Source organism: Thalassophryne amazonica, chromosome 8 (genome assembly GCF_902500255.1).
Source record: "Thalassophryne amazonica chromosome 8, fThaAma1.1, whole genome shotgun sequence".
NCBI classification, from domain to species: Eukaryota; Metazoa; Chordata; class Actinopteri; order Batrachoidiformes; family Batrachoididae; genus Thalassophryne; species Thalassophryne amazonica.
This window is the reverse complement of record NC_047110.1, coordinates 78,710,004-78,729,289: the sequence shown is the minus strand read 5'-3', so window position 1 is coordinate 78,729,289 and position 19,286 is coordinate 78,710,004. Positions and strand designations below refer to the sequence as shown.

At 40.5% G+C, this 19,286-nt stretch overlaps 1 protein-coding gene across 2 annotated transcripts in view; it reads left to right on the top strand.

The window, feature by feature from the left end:
• Positions 1 to 19,286, top strand: part of LOC117515970 (ras association domain-containing protein 8) — a 45,535-nt gene that overhangs the window by 13,859 nt on the left and 12,390 nt on the right. The window contains exons 2-5 of one of the 2 annotated variants that reach the window (XM_034176804.1): positions 12,850 to 13,042; positions 14,683 to 15,458; positions 15,610 to 15,807; positions 16,296 to 16,440. In XM_034176804.1, the coding sequence (XP_034032695.1) occupies positions 12,940 to 13,042; positions 14,683 to 15,458; positions 15,610 to 15,807; positions 16,296 to 16,440 (1,222 nt within the window). In that variant the 5' untranslated portion in view covers positions 12,850 to 12,939. Of the gene's footprint in view, positions 1 to 12,831; positions 13,043 to 14,682; positions 15,459 to 15,609; positions 15,808 to 16,295; positions 16,441 to 19,286 lie in introns of those variants that run through there. The other variant, XM_034176803.1, reaches the window with a different exon arrangement.

Sequence of the window (19,286 nt, the reverse complement as noted above, 5' to 3'; positions counted from 1 at the left end):
TGTTAATGATGGCTTTCATTTAGCTTTTCTGTATGTAAATCCCATTTCCTTTAGGCAGTTTCTTACAGTTCGGTCACAGATGTTGACTCGTTTCCTCCCATTCGTTCCTCATTTGTTTTGTTGTACATTTTTCGATTTTTGAGACATATTGCTTTAAGTTTTCTGTCTTGATGCTTTGATGTCTTCCTTGGTCTACCAGTATGTTTGCCTTTAACAACCTTCCCATGTTGTTTGTATTTGGTCCAGAGTTTAGACACAGCTGACTGTGAACAACCAACATCTTTTGCAACATTGCGTGATGATTTACCCTCTTTTAAGAGTTTGATAATCCTCTCCTTTGTTTCAATTGACATCTCTCGTGTTGGAGCCATGATTCATGTCAGTCCACTTGGTGCAACAGCTCTCCAAGGTATGATCACTCCTTTTTAGATGCAGACTAACGAGCAGATCTGATTTGATGCAGGTGTTAAAATTTACAGGGTGATTCCATAGTTTATTCCTCAGAATTGAGTGAGTCCATATTTTTTCCCTCTGCTTGGTCTAAAAAAGTAACAGTTACTGACTGCCACAATGTTTTTTCCTGATTTCTTATAGTTTCTTAAAGCCAGAAAGTTGCTATTTGAAATGACTTTAGTTTTGTGTCATGTCTGTGATCTGCTTTTTTTTTTTTTTTTTTTTACAAAATTAAACAACTGAATGAACATCCTCCGAGGCCGGTGATTCCATAATTATTGCCAGGGGTTGTATGAGGGTTCACCCAAATACCTACCCCACACATGTACATATTACTGCACTTTACATGGAAAATAGTACTGCACACGGGGCGTTTTGTGACGAATGTCTCTAGTTTTTTGTTTGTTTGTTTTTTTATGATGATGATGAAGAACAGTAAAAGCCCTTTTTTGGTTTGTGCTGTGCTCTGAATGCTCCCCATGCACAGCTTTACTACATGATGCTGACTCCTCAATGACAGGAAAAAAATGAATGTATTGTAAACATCAGCATATAATATGGGTTAAACAGTATACTTCATGCTTGGTTTGTTAAGATAATTTTGTGGTTTTGAGTGGCTGTATGAAAACAGAAAAAAAACCAGACATCAATGCAGACACACAAACATGCACACAGGTGTGTACGTGCGATTGTCACTGCGAATCAGAGCTGCTCGATGCTTAAGCACTCTGTGTGCTTCCACTGACAGAACGCTAGATAATTATTTACCAGTTTCCTTAAATTCTGTTGTTGGAAGAATTAATATATCTATTATTATTACAAGTACACAAACACATTTATGTTACATTCATTTGGTAACTTGGTTGGCTTTAAAATGCTCTATGAAAATTATTTAATTACTTGTTATAGCATGATGAATGATATGAAATTTTAGTTTAGTGGTTAATTTATATTTTGTATTTGTTATCATGGGTATATGTATATTTTTATTTACATATGTATACATTTTTATTTTTTTTTATTTTTTTTTTGTTAAAGGGGTGGGTGTTTATAAGCTTCTGGTTCTGCCTGCACCCTTTTGGGCACATAGGTTGTTAAATTGTTTTCTTTATCAGTTTTCTTTGTTATTTTGAGTCTGTGTGCTGAATAAATTCATTCATTCATTCATTCATTCAGTTAATTCATTCATTCATGTGGGTAAGTTCATGCACAACTGGGCACATTGGCTGTGGATGCAGACATGGAGTGCTTTCAGCTGCTATGTGAAACTCTGCACATGTTCAGATTAATTCCTCAAATCTCATGGAGTTTCTCAAAATACTGAGCAAAAAGCTGCATCACACCTCTGAATAAAGCATAGAAAGGAATAGATCCAGTCAGTTACCAGAACCAGGGCCAGATTATAGCACAGGTTTGCCTGGGTTGAAGACCAGCAGCCTAAAGTCATATGGGTTCACATTAAAAGTCCAGCAAAAAGTTTTCAGACAGTGAGTGAGGCACAGAAGAGCCAACAGAATACACAGCAGTATAGTGAACAGAAATGAAAATGGATGTGTGTATGCTGTCAAGTTTTGTTTTTTTTTGGGGGGGGGGGGGGGGGGGGTGGGTTCATTTGTGTTTTTTTTTTTTTTTTTTTTTTTTTTTTTTTTTTTTTTTTTGGGGGGGGGGGGTTTAGTAGTTTATGTTAAAGTTTGTGAGGTGTCTCGAATATAGTTTAAATTTGCACTAGTGCATATTTGTTTTTGTTTTTTTTTTATCTTTTGAAACTGCGTTTGTCTAATTTTGAAGTTGCTACCAATTAGCCACAGAAACTGCTAACTGTTTTTGAACCTCAGAGAGAAACTTGACACAGGTTACTTCACTAGCCATGGTTGCTACCCATTTGCAGCTGGGTGGACTGGGACGATGCAGACAGTGTCATCCAAGGACAGACACACATGGAGTGACTTGGAATCAAACCCATTTGTACATATTGTTAGCCCACTTAGCTACCTAGTCAGCACACTGTAATATTGATAGCAATGTGCTGCTATCAATATAGCAGCTTTTATCAATTACAGGGGAAAAAAACAGAAGGCCTTCAGGATTTTTTTTTTTTTTTTTTTTATTAAAATATTTGTCATCAATCACTTGATTGCCCTGGTTATCATATGATTAATTGTACATTTTTAAAATCTTAAATCCAGGCGGCTTCTCAATTTTCTTCTTCTTCTTCTAACAGATTTACTTGTCATCAGTTCTGCTGAGTGCAGAATTGTAGTGGTAAAACTAGGACACTCGGAGTAATGGTGACAGAATGATGTTTTAGTTGTTAAAAATATATTCATTCACATTGTTCTATGTAAGACGTCTTCAGAAGTGGAACGTTACTCTAACAGGGGGGGTACTGGATCCCTTTGATTCCACTCTGTGACTGACAACATGCACGCAATTATTTGGTGACTCAGGTTTAATTAATTGGATACAGCTCAATTAAAAAGATGCCTTGATCACGTGTTTCTGCTGGTATCTACACACTGCTGCATTGCTTCCTGATATATCAAACCTGATTTTTGGTTCTCTGTCTCCGCAGTTCTGTAGACTCAAAAAACTGATTCATTGGATGAACTCAATTTAATTATGAGCAGGATTTCCATCTAATATGTAACCCCAACCCAAATAAAGCGCATCCATGCAAGATAATTTAATTTAGTTAAATCTGTCCGTAAATAGTTAAGTCCGTCCGTCCATCTGTCTGCCTGTGTACAGCACAAGTCCAGTTCTCTTACTGCCACAGTCTTCAAATTCACAGGGAACATTCTTGGAACACAGATCTAGAGCCCGGCCGATATTATCGGCCGATATAAGCCCTTTTCAAAGTACTCACTATCGGCCAAAATTTTGCCGATAGAACGCCGATAATTTCTCATAAACAGAACAGTTACTGAAATAATGTTTGTGTCGGCAGTGTAAAAAGTCCTTGCACCGTTTGTCCAGTAGATGGAGCTCTGACTCTATTCAACTGAGAGCTGCTTACACCCCTGCTTAAATGTCTTCATCACCGACCTCCGTAGTTCGCCGTTACACTGCACTGATCGGCTGACAAAAGCATACAAGTAAGTTTATAAGGATCTATATCCTTATCCTGAACCTATATCTAATTTGCAGCAACAAGAGGTACAAGATCAGATGTACGAGGTCTATTAGAAAAGAAACCGACAGTTTTATAAAAAAAAAACTATATGGATTTGAATCACGTGCAATTACACCAGACATGCTTGAACCCTCGTGCGCATGCGTGAGTTTTTTCACGCGTGTCAGTGACGTCATTCGCCTGTGGGCAGGCTTTGAGTGAGCACTGGTCCAGCCCTCTCGGCTGAAATCCTTTGTCTGAGACGCTGCTGGAGACGGCGCGCGTTGCTTTATCAAAATTTTTTCAGGACCTGTGAGGGATATCCGAGTGGACACTATTCGAGAAATTCTGCTGGTTTTCGGTGAAAAGTTTAACGGCTGATGAGAGGTTGTGGAGTTTCTTTCGCTTTAAGGACAGCTCACAAAGCGGATCGGCGCGGCTTGGTCGGAGGTGGCGTCCGTCTAGCTGTTTCGAGCTGAAAACATCCTAATTTAAGGCTCTGTTCACCCAGGATGTCGTCAGAGAACAGAGACGTTTCAGAAGAAGTCGGCATGAGGAGTTTATGCGGACATTCCACTGTTAAAGGAGATTTTGTAATGAAAGAACGTGCGGGCAAATTCGCTGAGTCGGTTCCGTGACGACGACGCAAATCCGTCTGCGCCGCGACAGGAAAAACACCTCCGTGTTGAAAACCATTTGTAAAATTCAGGCGGTTTTTGATGGCTTTCAACAAGTGAGTATCTGAGAAATTGTTTAACAGCTGGGCATGTTCCAACTTGTCCGTTAAGGTTTCCAATGGAGGTGTTTTTCCTGTTGCGACCCCCCGCGGTCGGGTCCGGCCCAACATGCGAATCTGCCCGCACTTTCTTTCATTACAAAATCTCCTTTAACAGTGGAATGTCCGCATAAACTCCTCATGCCGACCTCTTCTGAAACTTCTCTGTTCTCTGACGACGACCTGGGTGAACAGAGCCTGAAATGTGGAAGTTTTTAGCTTGAAACAGTGAGACGACGCCGCCTCGGAGCACAGATCGCCGTCAGGCGCCGTGGGCCGTCCTTAAAGTGACACTTACACACCAAAATCTCTCATCAGCCGTTAAAATTTTTTTACCAAAAACCAGCTAAATTTATCGAATGGTGTCCACTCAGTTGTGCCTTACAGTTTTTGAAAAAATTTTGATCAAACAAAGCAGCAGTCTCTGAGCCATTCCTAAACAATGAAAAAAAACGACGAGAGGGTGGGCCACTCCTCACTCAAAGACTGCCCACAGGCGAATGACGTAACCGACAGGCGTTAAATGCTCGCATGCCCACGAGGGTGCAAGCATGTCTGATGTAATCACACGTGATTCAAATCCATATGGTTTTTGAAAAAAATAAGGTCGGATACTTTTCTAACAGACGTCGTATTTCACAACTCTTTTTAATGATATGTATTTGCTAATTTCACAAAGGTTTAATTCTTGATTGCATTTTTTAACTTGAAAATTCTTCTCTGTTATAAAGTTAATCAATATGAGGACAAAGCTTCAGTTTTTATCTCATACCTTTTTTAAGGGTCCAAAACGAACATTTTATTAATTTAAAAATAAAATATCGGCTGATTTATTGGTTATTGGCAAATCAGACGATTTATCGATTATCTGCTTTTTTTTTTTCATCCAAATATCGTTATCGGCATCGGCCTCAAAAAATCCATATCGGTCAGGCTCTACACAGATCTTGGACAAGTTGGAAGATGGCTAACCTTGATGTATTTTAAGAGGTTTAAAAAGTCGTACTATCTGATCTGTTTCATGCTTGAGTGACGCGCGTGACAGCAATTAGAGTAGAACTGCACTGTGACTTCAGTTGCTGGTTTCTTCAAAACCGCTTTGATTTGTGTGTTTATATACATGTTTCTCATATATTATGTAAAAGCTAGTGAGAAATAAGCACTTCTAAAACTGAAAACACTTTTTGGAACCTAATAACACCTGAATTTATTTATAAGACACTTTAAGGAGGTTAAAATGGTGACCTCACTTCCTAGTGTTTTCACACCACATGATCTCGCAGCAGTGGATGGACTCTAATCAGGTGATGCATATTGATGATGAGGAACTAGTTCACTTGGTTTCCACTGCAAAACCCCCAACTCTTAACCACAGGAGTCTCATATCAGCCATTCTGACACGTTGGTATACTGTTTCCACCCCATCATGTTTTAGGATCAGAGATTATGTTGGATTATTGATTGAGGGCAGCCCTTCATGGTAATTTAGTGGGGCGCTTTGTCGAATTTGTTCCAACAGTCTCTGCCAGAGCCTCCACTCTACACCAGCGCCTGTCTTTGTCTGCTCGTAGAGCTGTGTTTCACAACAGATCTGCTTCCCATTAGGGCAGAGTATAAATTGCTAGTAATTACATGTTTCTCTTCAGGGAGTGCTGTTTGAATTAAACTTTGGTTAAAATAGGCAACAAGCATTTAGCCCAAGAAGCAGACGGCTATCATTCCCATCTGTAAAAGGCCTGATGTTCTTCCAGTAAAAGCAGACTGAGGGACTTGTGAATTTTAAGGTACATTATGTCATACACATGTTTTAATTGATGACTTGAGCCTACCATCAAATGCATAGTATCTGAAATTCTTTGAAAAATGAAATGGTCAGAAAAATAAGAAATGGTCATAATTTAGATGGGAACTAGAATGTAATTGTTCAAGGAAGCAGTACTTTTAATCATCTTAGTTCACATGCTACCCTGCAGGCTTCCTATTGAGTAGAAGTCACTGTTTTATTTTAAAGTAATGAATGTTGTTTTCTTCCCTCTAAACACCCCCTTGTTCAGCCCAGTGGTAAACTGCCTGACACTCAAGCCATTTTGTGATGGTTGAAAGACTGTAAATCCACAAAAGCAGTGCTTAAAGCAAACTCCCACATTATTTATTAGAGAAAATAAAGGTAGCACTCCTACAGTATTTCTTTGTGGTGCATCCTACAATAGTACGATGTCAGGGTTGGAGCACCCACAGGAGCATATGGTATGTTGTTTGTACCAGGAGCCATTTGAAGCTTTTGCACCGCCAACTCTGTGCTCCTGTAGGCCTGGAGGATCGTCATCATCAGTCAGCCAGACAGACTGCTCACTGCTGTTCACACACCTCCACGCCCAAACACAAATACATCTTGAGCCAATGTTACTCAGCCAATAGAAGTCTGAAACAAATATGTGTGGGCCCAGAAGTGATGTGTATTCGAGGATTTACTCGTGCTCAGCTGAGCTGAAATTCAGTTCAAGGAATTTAAACCCTCTTCTCTCTCACGAAGTACTTCTCTTGCAAAAGATGAGCTACACAAATGAGAGCGCGGGCATCTCCCCAGGCTTTGGCTTTGACAGGCTGAAGGAGTGCAGCTTGCAGAGATCAGGATGGCGCTCTGCCTCACACCACTGTGACTGTATTATCGGTTTGAGTTTTCTGGGTTAATGTTTATTGAATATGTCATTCTGTATATTTAGAGTGCAAATGTGAAGTAATGCTTATAATACTGATGTAGTGGACTGCTGTAAATGCCTCTAGCTCAAAATAACTGCTATTGTTCCATCAGGTAGGATTTGTGTGTGTGTGTGTGGCTGGCTGGCTGATCTGCTATGCTTGCTTTACATCAAGCCCTGCTCTGTCCCTTCTCTTTCTGCAGTTCCCTATCAAAGGGTTATACAAAGTGGTGGCTGTGTTTTGGGTCACTGCAGACAAATCTGACAGTGTGCTTGTGGGTGACTGCTTCTTCTCTCCATCCTCAAGTGCTTACTGCCATTTAAGGACATTCTGAAGCAGGACAAAAGCACTTTCTGTCCAGCTTTAATAAAAACACCCATAACAGAATGACCAGGAACAGAAGACATTCATGGACATACTCTGTACATGGCATTGAATACTGTATGCAAAATGTCATGCATAGGGTTCAGACGAGTGGATTTTGAACTTGAGATTGATTTTTTTCTAACGTATGTGATGTCTATAATCTGCCATCTTTTAGAAAAGTTTTACCTGGTAGACAGTGTAAGCTGGGTTGGATGACTTGGAGTCTGGAGAGGAAATAGGAGAGATTTGGGGTGGGGGATGAAGATATAATTATTGAGTGGTTGGTGGACAAAGGGCCTTTTGACTCAGGATGGAGCCGGGAAAGTTAGATCCATACCTGGACAGATGCCATTCATTGTCTGTACACTGTCCTTGAACATTTTGAAACATTACTCCCCCTGGGATGAATAATGCACATACCATGTTTTGTCAGTACTGTACCATCACCATTGTAACATCATAGTTTTCACTAGCATCATAACAAAGTAACGGCTCGTTACGCTGCTGCCTAAACCAATTATGCTGCAATGAAAGGTAATCCCAGAACACCGCAATATGTGCCCAAGGGGTGCTATATAAAGGGAGAAAAGCAGGGAACCTAAGACGGACCCTTATGAAGCCCCAAATTTCATGTCACTAAGGTTAGAGGTAGTGTTATTGTACAAAACACAGTGAGGACGACTGGTCAGGTGTGACGTCAACCATGCAAGAGCATTCCCAGTAATCCTAAAATGATTCTCCAGCCTATTGAGTAGAATATAATGATCCACGGTATCAAATGCAGCACTGAGATCTAACAGCACCAGAACCGTACTGAGGTCCAAATCTGTTCTCTGGAATATTTTCTAAAAAAGTGGCTGCAGTGGCTCAAATGATTACTCTCAGTAAGGTGGTTCACGAGCTGCTGTGAAAGCCCTTTTCTATAATTTTAGAGCAAAATGATCGATTTGATATCGGCCTATAGTTTTTCAATACACTAGGGTCAAAATTAGATTTCTTAAGTAATGGTTTAATCACTGCAGATTTAAAACATTTAGGAACAGATCCAGAGGTTAATGAGAGATTAATAATTTCCAGCACAGTTGGCCCAAGAGTGGGCCACAGGTACTTAAACAGTTTTGTTGGTATGGGATCAAATAAGCGGGTTGTGCTTTTTGTAGACGTTACGAGTTTCATCAGCACGCCTAATGAGATACTGTCAAATTCAGTAAATCTATGTAATAACTCCAGTAATGGCGCCCCCCTCAATAGTAGGGTGTAGTGGCTGCGTTAAGGCATGCTGGGATATGTTTAACCTAATATTTTCTATTTTCTTAAAGTAATCCAAGAAATCTGGTGGTGTAAAAGGAGAGTGACTTACAGGTGGTTGTCCATGAATAAGTGTTGCCACCGTGTCAAACAAAAACTTTGAGTTATGCTTGTTTTTAATTAAATCGGAGTAATAGGTCTGCTTTGTAGCCAGTAGTGCATGCTTATACAACCCCTGGCAAAAATTGTGGAATCGCCAGCCTCGGAGGATGTTCATTCAGTTGTTTAATTTTGTAGAAAAAAAGCAGCTCACAGACATGACACAAAACTAAAGTCATTTCAAATGGCAACTTTCTGGCTTTAAGAAACACTATAAGAAATCAGGAAAAAAAATTGTGGCAGTCAGTAACGGTTACTTTTTTAGACCAAGCAGAGGGAAAAAAATATGGACTCACTCAATTCTGAGCAATAAATTATGGAATCACCTTGTAAATTTTCATCCCCAAAACTAACACCTGCATCAAATCAGATCTGCTCATTAGTCTGCATCTAAAAAGGAGTGATCACACCTTGGAGAGCTGTTGCACCAAGTGGACTGACATGAGGGTAAATCATCACGCAGTGTTGCAAAATATGTTGGTTGTTCAGTCAGCTGTGTCTAAACTCTAGACCAAATACGAACATGGGAAGGTTGTTAAAGGCAAACATACTGGTAGACCAAGGAAGACGTCAAAGCGTCAAGACAGAAAACTTAAAGCAATATGTCTCAAATCGAAAATATACAACAAAACAAATGAGGAACGAATGGGAGGAAATGGGAGGAAACTGGAGTCAACGTCTATGACCAAACTGTAAGAAACCGCCTAATGGAAATGGAATTTACATACAGAAAAGCTAAACGAAAGCCATCATTAACACCTAAACAGAAAAAAACCAAGGTTACAATGGACTAAGGAAAAGCAATCGTGGACTGTGGATGACTGGATGAAAGTCATATTCAGTGATGAATCTCGAATCTGCATTGGGCAAGGTGATGATGCTGGAACTTTTGTTTGGTGCCATTCCAATGAGATTTATAAATATGACTGCCTGAAGAGAACATGTAAATTTCCACAGTCATTGATGATATGGGGCTGCATGTCAGGTAAAGGCACTGGGGAGATGGCTGTCATTACATCATCAATAAATGCACAAGTTTACGTTGATATTTTGGACACTTTTCTTATCCCATCAATTGAAAGGATGTTTGGGGATGATATCATTTTTCAAGATGATAATGCATATTGCCATAGAGCAAAAACTGTGAAAACATTCCTTGCAAAAAGACACATAGGGTCAATGTCATGGCCTGCAAATAGTCCAGATCTTAATCCAATTGAAAATCTTTGATGGAAGTTGAAGAAAATGGTCCATGACAAGGCTCCAACCTGCAAAGCTGATCTGGCAACAGCAATCAGAGAAAGTTGGAGCCAGATTGATGAAGAGTACTGTTTGTCACTCATTAAGTCCATGCCTCAGAGACTGCAAGCTGTTATAAAAGCCAGAGGTGGTGCAACAAAATACTAGTGATGTGTTGGAGCGTTCTTTTGTTTTTCATGATTCCATAATTTTTTCCTCAGAATTGAGTGATTCCATTTTTTTTTTTTTTTCCCTCTGCTTGGTCTAAAAAGTAACCGTTACTGACTGCCACAAATTTTTTTTCCTGATTTCTTATAGTGTTTCTTAAAGCCAGAAAGTTGCCATTTGAAATGACTTTAGTTTTGTCATGTCTGTGATCTGCTTTTTTCTACAAAATTAAACAACTGAATGAACATCCTCCGAGGCCGGTGATTCCATAATTTTTGTCAGGGGTTGTAGTCTAATGCCGCGTTCACACCGGGCGCGACGCGAGCGACTGCAGCCACAGGTTGCCATGTAATCCCTATGTAAGGACGCGTTTTGGCGCCAAACCGCGCAGCGCGACGCGATGGAGGCGAGTGAAGCGATTTTGAGCGTTTTGCGCTTTTGTGGCGCGATATTGCGTCGGCTCACGTCACGCTGCCCTCCTCCCCAAGTTCAAAAATCTGAACTTTTTCGTCTCGTCACGCCGCGATGACCAATCAGGGACTGAATATGTAGTGACGTGAAGATGTCTGGAGTTTGACTGAAGATGTGAACATGTCCTGTATCTGGTAGCAGCCTGTGAGCAGGACTTATGTCTCTTTTGTCCTTTATTTCACAATCATGACAGTTTTTGGAGCGAACAGCAGCACCACAGCAGCGGGGAGCGGAATTTCTTTTTCTTTTTATTTTACGTGCGCGCGCGAATCGTCCTGGAGATTATTTTACTTATTAACTACACACCTGTATAAAGCAAATGGTGACTGGTTTCTAAACACAATTATGACAGTTTTTGGAGCGAGCAGCAGCCCTACTTGCAGCAGCGGGGAGCGGAGCTTTTTCCTTTCTTTTTTTTTTTTTTTTTTTTTTTTTTTTTTTTTTTTTTTTTTTTACGTGTGCGCGCGAGCGAATCGTCTGTAGAGAATATTTTATTAATTAACTACACAGATGTATAATAAAACAAATGGTGACTGGTTTCTAAACACAATTATGACAGTTTTGTGGGGGAAGAGCCAGCTGCAGCAAGCGGCGGAGTTTTTTTTTTTTAATTGTTTACATGTGTGCGCGAACGGGACAGTTGATCCTCAAACTGGGTCCCGCAGAGGTGGAAGGACCGCTGAAAGCGGTCGTCACCCAGACACAGCTCCTGCAGCAAATAATGATACTCTGTATTGGGAGCTTTTCACAACAACTCGCTCCGTGTGATCAAGGTCCGTCATGTTAGCTTGACTGACAACTGGAGCCGGCAAGCGGAATGGAAGCTCCTCCTATTTGATGACGCACCGGGGCGAATTTTCGCAGCGAAAGTCCACCCAAGCAGAGCGACACACCGGGCGAAGGAGGTGCGTCCGTCGCCTGGCGACCCACGCGAATTTGTAGCATCTGATCGCGCCCAGTGTGAACGCGGCTTAAGACAGCGTCACACCACGCGAGGTGGAATACTTCTTATTTTGAACTACGCCATTTCCATTCTAGACCTCAATAACGTCACATTTATGGTTTGTAGTGCCACCAAGCTCACATCACACATCAGTGAGCTCCTTCTGGTTGTACTACAGCACTTAAATTGGAAAAAGATACAATTATATAATTTCAGGTATTTTTTTATTGTAATAAATTTGAATAAAATCTCAACTCTTTATTTATTGCTTGTAATGCAACCAAACTCACATCACACATCAGTGAGCTCCCTCTGATTGTACTACAACACTTAGATGGGAAAATAAACTGTAACATAATTGTTGGGATTTTTTTTATTCCAATAAATATGAATAAAATCTCTAACTTTGTATTTATTGCTTGTAGTGCAACCAAACTCACATCAATGAACTCCCTCTGCTTATACTCGGGGTGGGGGGTGTTGGTCAGTTTTAGTTTGTTGTCTGTATTACAACATTTGGAAAGAGGTGTCATTTGATTTAAAATGGTGATTTGCTTTGAAGTTATTCATTCACAGTTTTTAGGTGCTTGTAACTTGAAACAAAAATTACTGTATGAAAATTAAAAGTAGAGTTCGAATTGATCCCAACCCTGTTCCTAATAATATGTCACATGCTATAGAACAAGGCAATTAATAATGCAAGGTTTGCTCGGCAGCCTTTTTTATGATTTCTTTTCATTATTGTTCAAAATCTTCATTTCTACTCTGTTTCACTCATTGTTTTCATGTTTTGCATGTCTGTAACTCATTCTCCCTGATCGTTTATGGTTTGAATGCAATTCCACTAACAAAAGCAGGAAGTGGTCTTAGGGATTTCTGCTGGCTTGCTGTTCCTGCATCCCCAATAGATATGTACTTGTTCATAGAATACAACAAGAAAAAGTGTTCCAGCCAGCTGGTACAGACAGGTCTGAATCTACAAGCCCATTCCAGATGGGACTGTGTCTAAACCCCGTGCTACAAAAGTAGAGAGAATGCCACATTAAGAAGATTCTGTTCAGTGAAGGAAATGAGTTGTTACTTGGTATAGTACTGTTTGTACCTTTTGTGTATATGCAAAATAACGTCTTACCCTTAGAGGCAGCTTAGCGTGATAATGGTAGCCTTGAACATATTCTGACTAAATGTTTCATGTTTTTCTTGCCACTGATTTAGCCAGCGGGATCTCAGCGAACTGCACAACTGGAGACTTCAAGGATGTTGGGGCTAGCACAGCACAAATGCCTCCTGCATTTTTGACCCAGAATGGAGCTCAAAGTCTGGGTGGATGGAATCCAGAGGGTCATCTGCGGTGTCACTGAAGCAACCACTTGCCAGGAAGTAGTGATTGCTCTGGCCCAGGCTATAGGTATATCCTCTTCATCAAGGAAGCCAAAACAAGTAGACCTGTGTTAACTTCCTGCAGTGATACTAGAATTAGATCTTAATTACCAGAATTACACACAACTTTTGCACTTCAAAATCTTGTCACATTTCTGTCTCAAACATGATTTTGTCAGCAAAGCTACCTACAATATTTAGAGAAAGCTGTTTTTCTTGTAGTAGTTAATTGTATCATTCAACACACACACATATATTAGTATGACTAGCAACATTGCCATTCTGTTTTTTTTTTTCTTTTTCTTTTTTTTCAATTTTAACCCACTTTACTGAATTCTTGATCCAATATTAATTTTGTCTCCTAAACCACAGTCAAGCATGTCTACTTGAATAAATCAGGGGTGTCTGGTGTGTGGAGATGTTTTTTATTACCCGTTGTCACTTGCACACAAATATCTCATAAGCTGCAACAACCTTATTCTCACTTCACCTTGAAATTTCAACTCAGTCAGCATGCATCATCTTTTTTTTTTCTTCTTTTTTCTCTAGTGCTGCACAGTCTGTCACAAGATGCTTTTCTTCTCATGAAAATCTCATTCCAGTTGTAAGGCCATAGAATTAACATAGAATGATTGTTCTGTCAAGTTCCCTCCCTCTGTCCATTGTCAGTTTCAGTTTGCAGCAATTTTTTGACATTTTTGTTTTATTATGAAAGTAAAACTCAAATGAAATATTTTCATCAAGTGTGTTGTTGTGCTGTCATCCTCCCAAACTGTAATTTCTATATATGGTTCTCCAACACACCAGGAGGTGCGTTCTTAACAGAAAATAAGCGCGTCTCATGCCTACATGTTAAGCTCCTGCTGAGATGGTGAGCCATATAGACAGGGGCTGCAGTGGTACTTTCTAATCCTGAATTCTAAAGCGCTACTTCCCATATGGTTCTTACTGGAATACCAGCAGTAAAGGAGGATGTATTGAAATCACTTCCCACAATACACGGAGCAGAAAGAGGGAAAGTCTGACTCATCATTCACACTCTTGCCAAGCTTAGAAAATAGCACTTATAAGCCCCCTTCTGGCATTTTTTTTCTTCGTCCTATTGAAACCGTACTGCGCCATGTTACATAATTAGATATTGGTAATAATCTGATACTTTGGATATTTTACAGGATGTTGTGCATTTTTTAAATTAAACATATTAAACATTGATGTTATTGTCATTGCTGCTTCAAATGACCCTGTGCAGCATGTGAGGGATGTTGCAGCACCAAATGTCCTTGAAAAATGCCACCTGCTGTGTCTCTGCAGCACTAAACAGTATTTGTTTGCAAAGCTGCGTGTGGACTGTATGATGGCATGAATCTGCCTTATGAAACAATAGGCAGCTATTCTCACACAGCATTGATAAGCAGGCACATGACATTAATGTGGTGATAATGATTTTCTTTGGGCTGCTGGATTTCTTTTGAAAATGTTTCCAAACATGTAAGCTGTCATGCTTTAAGGTGACAGTATTTCCAGCTTAATTTCTGAATGACTAATTTTCTGCCTTTTAATGATTAAAGAAAACTCTTAAATCTACATTCAATGTTACTTTGAGTCTTCGTGATGACTGGTAGCCATCCAGCAATGTTGAAGTTTGATGTAAGGTTCCTTTATTTGCAGGTCGCACTGGGCGATACACTTTGGTGGAAAAATGGCGAGACACAGAGCGTCATCTTGCTCCTCATGAAAGCCCTGTGGCCTCACTTAACACCTGGGGCCAGTACGCTGGTGATGTCCAGCTGATTCTACATCGCACAGGACCATCTCTGACTGAGCGGCCCCCCTCTGAAGGGCCACCTCTCAAGGGTCCGGAACGTGGGCTGCATCGGCAGAGCCTCCCTCCCCTTGCAAAGCTTCGCTACCCCAACGATCGATCTCTCCGCCGCCGTGAGCCGCGACGGAAGTCTCTCACATTCACCGGTGCACCCCGAGGCCTTAAAGAGATACTGAGCGGAGGGCATCTTGGAGAGGCTGAGGCCAAAAGAAGACTTCTGATGGGAAATGCAGGAGTGCCCATTGGTACCACATCTGCTGGCTTGTGGGCGTGTCGCATGGAAGATCTGGTTAGACTGGTCAGTGTTCAGAGCGAGACTCTTAATGTGCTGGAGAAGAAGCTGGAGGCCTACGAGGCTGAGCTCCAAGCCTGGGTTGAGGGCCGAGGAGGAAGAGGTGCAGGGCTTGTTGGAGACCTAGGTGGAGGGCTAATGCAGGAGATTCTGAGGATGGAGAAACATCTGAGGAAAAATGAGGTTGAAATGGAAGAGGAGGAATTTTGGGCCACAGAGCTTCAAATTGAATTGGAGAGTGAGAGACAGCTGGAGGAGAGGCTACAGGAACTACAAGGTCGTCTGCAGGGTTGTGAACTGGAGATTGGAGAAAAGATGGCAATAGTTCAGGTAATTGTGGACATTTTTGGGGAGGTTTGTAGGCATCTTTGGTAGAAAGAAAACCAAAGTTGTATTCTGTGGATGTTATTTTTGGTAGTGTATACATTATGTGGATATGACTTCTTCCGTATCAGTACCAAAGTTTCTTTTTTTCCATCAGGGTGTAGAGGCAGGGATGGAAGAGGAGCGAATTCAGAGAGAGCGGCAAGAGACACAGTGGCTCAGTGAGGCAGAGGCTCGGGCTCAGCTCCTCAGAGTCAAAGCAGAGCTGAAAGCTCAGGAGAGACAAGCTGTCCAGCTGGAGAGCAGCTGCAGAGCTGTGGACAGGTCACTCGGACAAAGCAGTAAAAAAGTACAGGTAAGATGCAGGCATACTCGTATTTCCAGACTGTAGACAATCCAGTTTATTTTTCATTACCTTCTAACGTTAGTCACATGATATGTGAGAAGAGGTTGTGCTGCACAGAAATAAATCTGGCAGAATGCCTTCATTCCTTCCAATTACACTTTCAGTCAGTATCCGTGACTTCAGCTCAAATATGCAAATAATAATGTGAGAAATGAGTTGACAGATTTCATCTCTGAATGAATTAATAGTTATTTACTAAATATCTCATACTTCATAATTATGAGCTTGTCAGATGTTTTAACAAATTGGCTAAAATATTGGTTGTGTCTTCATGCAAGTGAAAATTCCTCATACGTGTCTGAATCCTGTAGGGTTAAATTGAAGTCCTCACATGCAGCCTTGTGTAGACGTCAAACATTTTTAAGCTGCAGATGATGTTTTACTGTTTCCTGTTTTATAATTAATTAATTAGTGTATTTATTTGTTTCTGTTTTGAGGACATGCAGCGTGAGCTGGAGCAGCTGACCAAAGAGTTGAGGCAGGTTAACCTGCAGCAGTTCATCAAGCAGACAGGCACCAAGGTCACAGTGCTGCCGGCTGAACCCGCTGAGGATGAGAGTACGCACAACGGCCACAGCATTGGTAAACTTCTTTTTATTATCATTATTATTCCTTGAAATACTACATAAATTGCAGTTATTGCAATTGTAGTTTCAGCACAAAACTCTCTCAAAACACATTTTTGACATTTCTGTGATTTATTAATAATGTGCGTTAGTTCTACAAGAAAAGTAATTCAGAGGTCCTTGATTTGTGTGTGGAGCAGAGCAACAGTCGAAATGAGTGGGGCTCTATGTTCCTTACATTTTAGAACAATCAATCAATCAATCAATTTTTTTATATAGCGCCAAATCACAACAAACAGTTGCCCCAAGGCGCTTTATATTGTAAGGCAAGGCCATACAATAATTATGTAAAACCCCAACGGTCAAAACGACCCCCTGTGAGCAAGCACTTGGCTACAGTGGGAAGGAAAAACTCCCTTTTAACAGGAAGAAACCTCCAGCAGAACCAGGCTCAGGGAGGGGCAGTCTTCTGCTGGGACTGGTTGGGGCTGAGGGAGAGAACCAGGAAAAAGACATGCTGTGGAGGGGAGCAGAGATCAATCACTAATGATTAAATGCAGAGTGGTGCATACAGAGCAAAAAGAGAAAAACAGTGCATCATGGGAACCCCCCAGCAGTCTACGTCTATAGCAGCATAACTAAGGGATGGTTCAGGGTCACCTGATCCAGCCCTAACTATAAGCTTTAGCAAAAAGGAAAGTTTTAAGTCTAATCTTAAAAGTAGAGAGGGTGTCTGTCTCCCTGATCTGAATTGGGAGCTGGTTCCACAGGAGAGGAGCCTGAAAGCTGAAGGCTCTGCCTCCCATTCTACTCTTACAAACCCTAGGAACTACAAGTAAGCCTGCAGTCTGAGAGCGAAGCGCTCTATTGGGGTGATATAGTACTACGAGGTCCCTAAGATAAGATGGGACCTGATTATTCAAAACCTTATAAGTAAGAAGAAGAATTTTAAATTCTATTCTAGAATTAACAGGAAGCCAATGAAGAGAGGCCAATATGGGTGAGATATGCTCTCTCCTTCTAGTCCCCGTCAGTACTCTAGCTGCAGCATTTTGAATTAACTGAAGGCTTTTTAGGGAACTTTTAGGACAACCTGATAATAATGAATTACAATAGTCCAGCCTAGAGGAAATAAATGCATGAATTAGTTTTTCAGCATCACTCTGAGACAAGACCTTTCTGATTTTAGAGATATTGCGTAAATGCAAAAAAGCAGTCCTACATATTTGTTTAATATACGCTTTGAATGACATATCCTGATCAAAAATGACTCCAAGATTTCTCACAGTATTACTAGAGGTCAGGGTAATGCCATCCAGAGTAAGGATCTGGTTAGACACCATGTTTCTAAGATTTGTGGGGCCAAGTACAATAACTTCAGTTTTATCTGAGTTTAAAAACAGGAAATTAGAGGTCATCCATGTCTTTATGTCTGTAAGACAATCCTGCAGTTTAGCTAATTGGTGTGTGTCCTCTGGCTTCATGGATAGATAAAGCTGGGTATCATCTGCGTAACAATGAAAATTTAAGCAATACCGTCTAATAATACTGCCTAAGGGAAGCATGTATAAAGTGAATAAAATTGGTCCTAGCACAGAACCTTGTGGAACTCCATAATTAACTTTAGTCTGTGAAGAAGATTCCCCATTTACATGAACAAATTGTAATCTATTAGACAAATATGATTCAAGCCACCGCAGCGCAGTGCCTTTAATACCTATGGCATGCTCTAATCTCTGTAATAAAATTTTATGGTCAACAGTATCAAAAGCAGCACTGAGGTCTAACAGAACAAGCACAGAGATGAGTCCACTGTCCGAGGCCATAAGAAGATCATTTGTAACCTTCACTAATGCTGTTTCTGTACTATGATGAATTCTAAAACCTGACTGAAACTCTTCAAATAGACCATTCCTCTGCAGATGATCAGTTAGCTGTTTTACAACTACCCTTTCAAGAATTTTTGAGAGAAAAGGAAGGTTGGAGATTGGCCTATAATTAGCTAAGATAGCTGGGTCAAGTGATGGCTTTTTAAGTAATGGTTTAATTACTGCCACCTTAAAAGCCTGTGGTACATAGCCAACTAACAAAGATAGATTGATCATATTTAAGATCGAAGCATTAAATAATGGTAGGGCTTCCTTGAGCAGCCTGGTAGGAATGGGGTCTAATAAACATGTTGATGGTTTGGATGAAGTAACTAATGAAAATAACTCAGACAGAACAATCGGAGAGAAAGAGTCTAACCAAATACCGCCATCACTGAAAGCAGCCAAAGATAACGATACGTCTTTGGGATGGTTATGAGTAATTTTTTCTCTAATAGTTAAAATTTTGTTAGCAAAGAAAGTCATGAAGTCATTACTAGTTAAAGTTAATGGAATACTGAGCTCAATAGAGCTCTGACTCTTTGTCAGCCTGGCTACAGTGCTGAAAAGAAACCTGGGATTGTTCTTATTTTCTTCAATTAGTGATGAGTAGAAAGATGTCCTAGCTTTACGGAGGGCTCTTTTTCCAGGCTAAGTGAAGATCTTCTAAATTAGTGAGACGCCATTTCCTCTCCAACTTACAGGTTATCTGCTTTAAGCTACGAGTTTGTGAGTTATACCACGGAGTCAGGCACTTCTGATTTAAAGCTCTCTTTTTTTAGAGGAGCTACAGCATCCAAAGTTGTCTTCAATGAGGATGTAAAACTATTGATGAGATACTCTATCTCACTTACAGAGTTTAGGTAGCTACTCTGCACTGTGTTGGTATATGGCATTAGAGAACATAAAGAAGGAATCATATCCTTAAACCTAGTTACAGCGCTTTCTGAAAGACTTCTAGTGTAATGAAACTTATTCCCCACTGCTGGGTAGT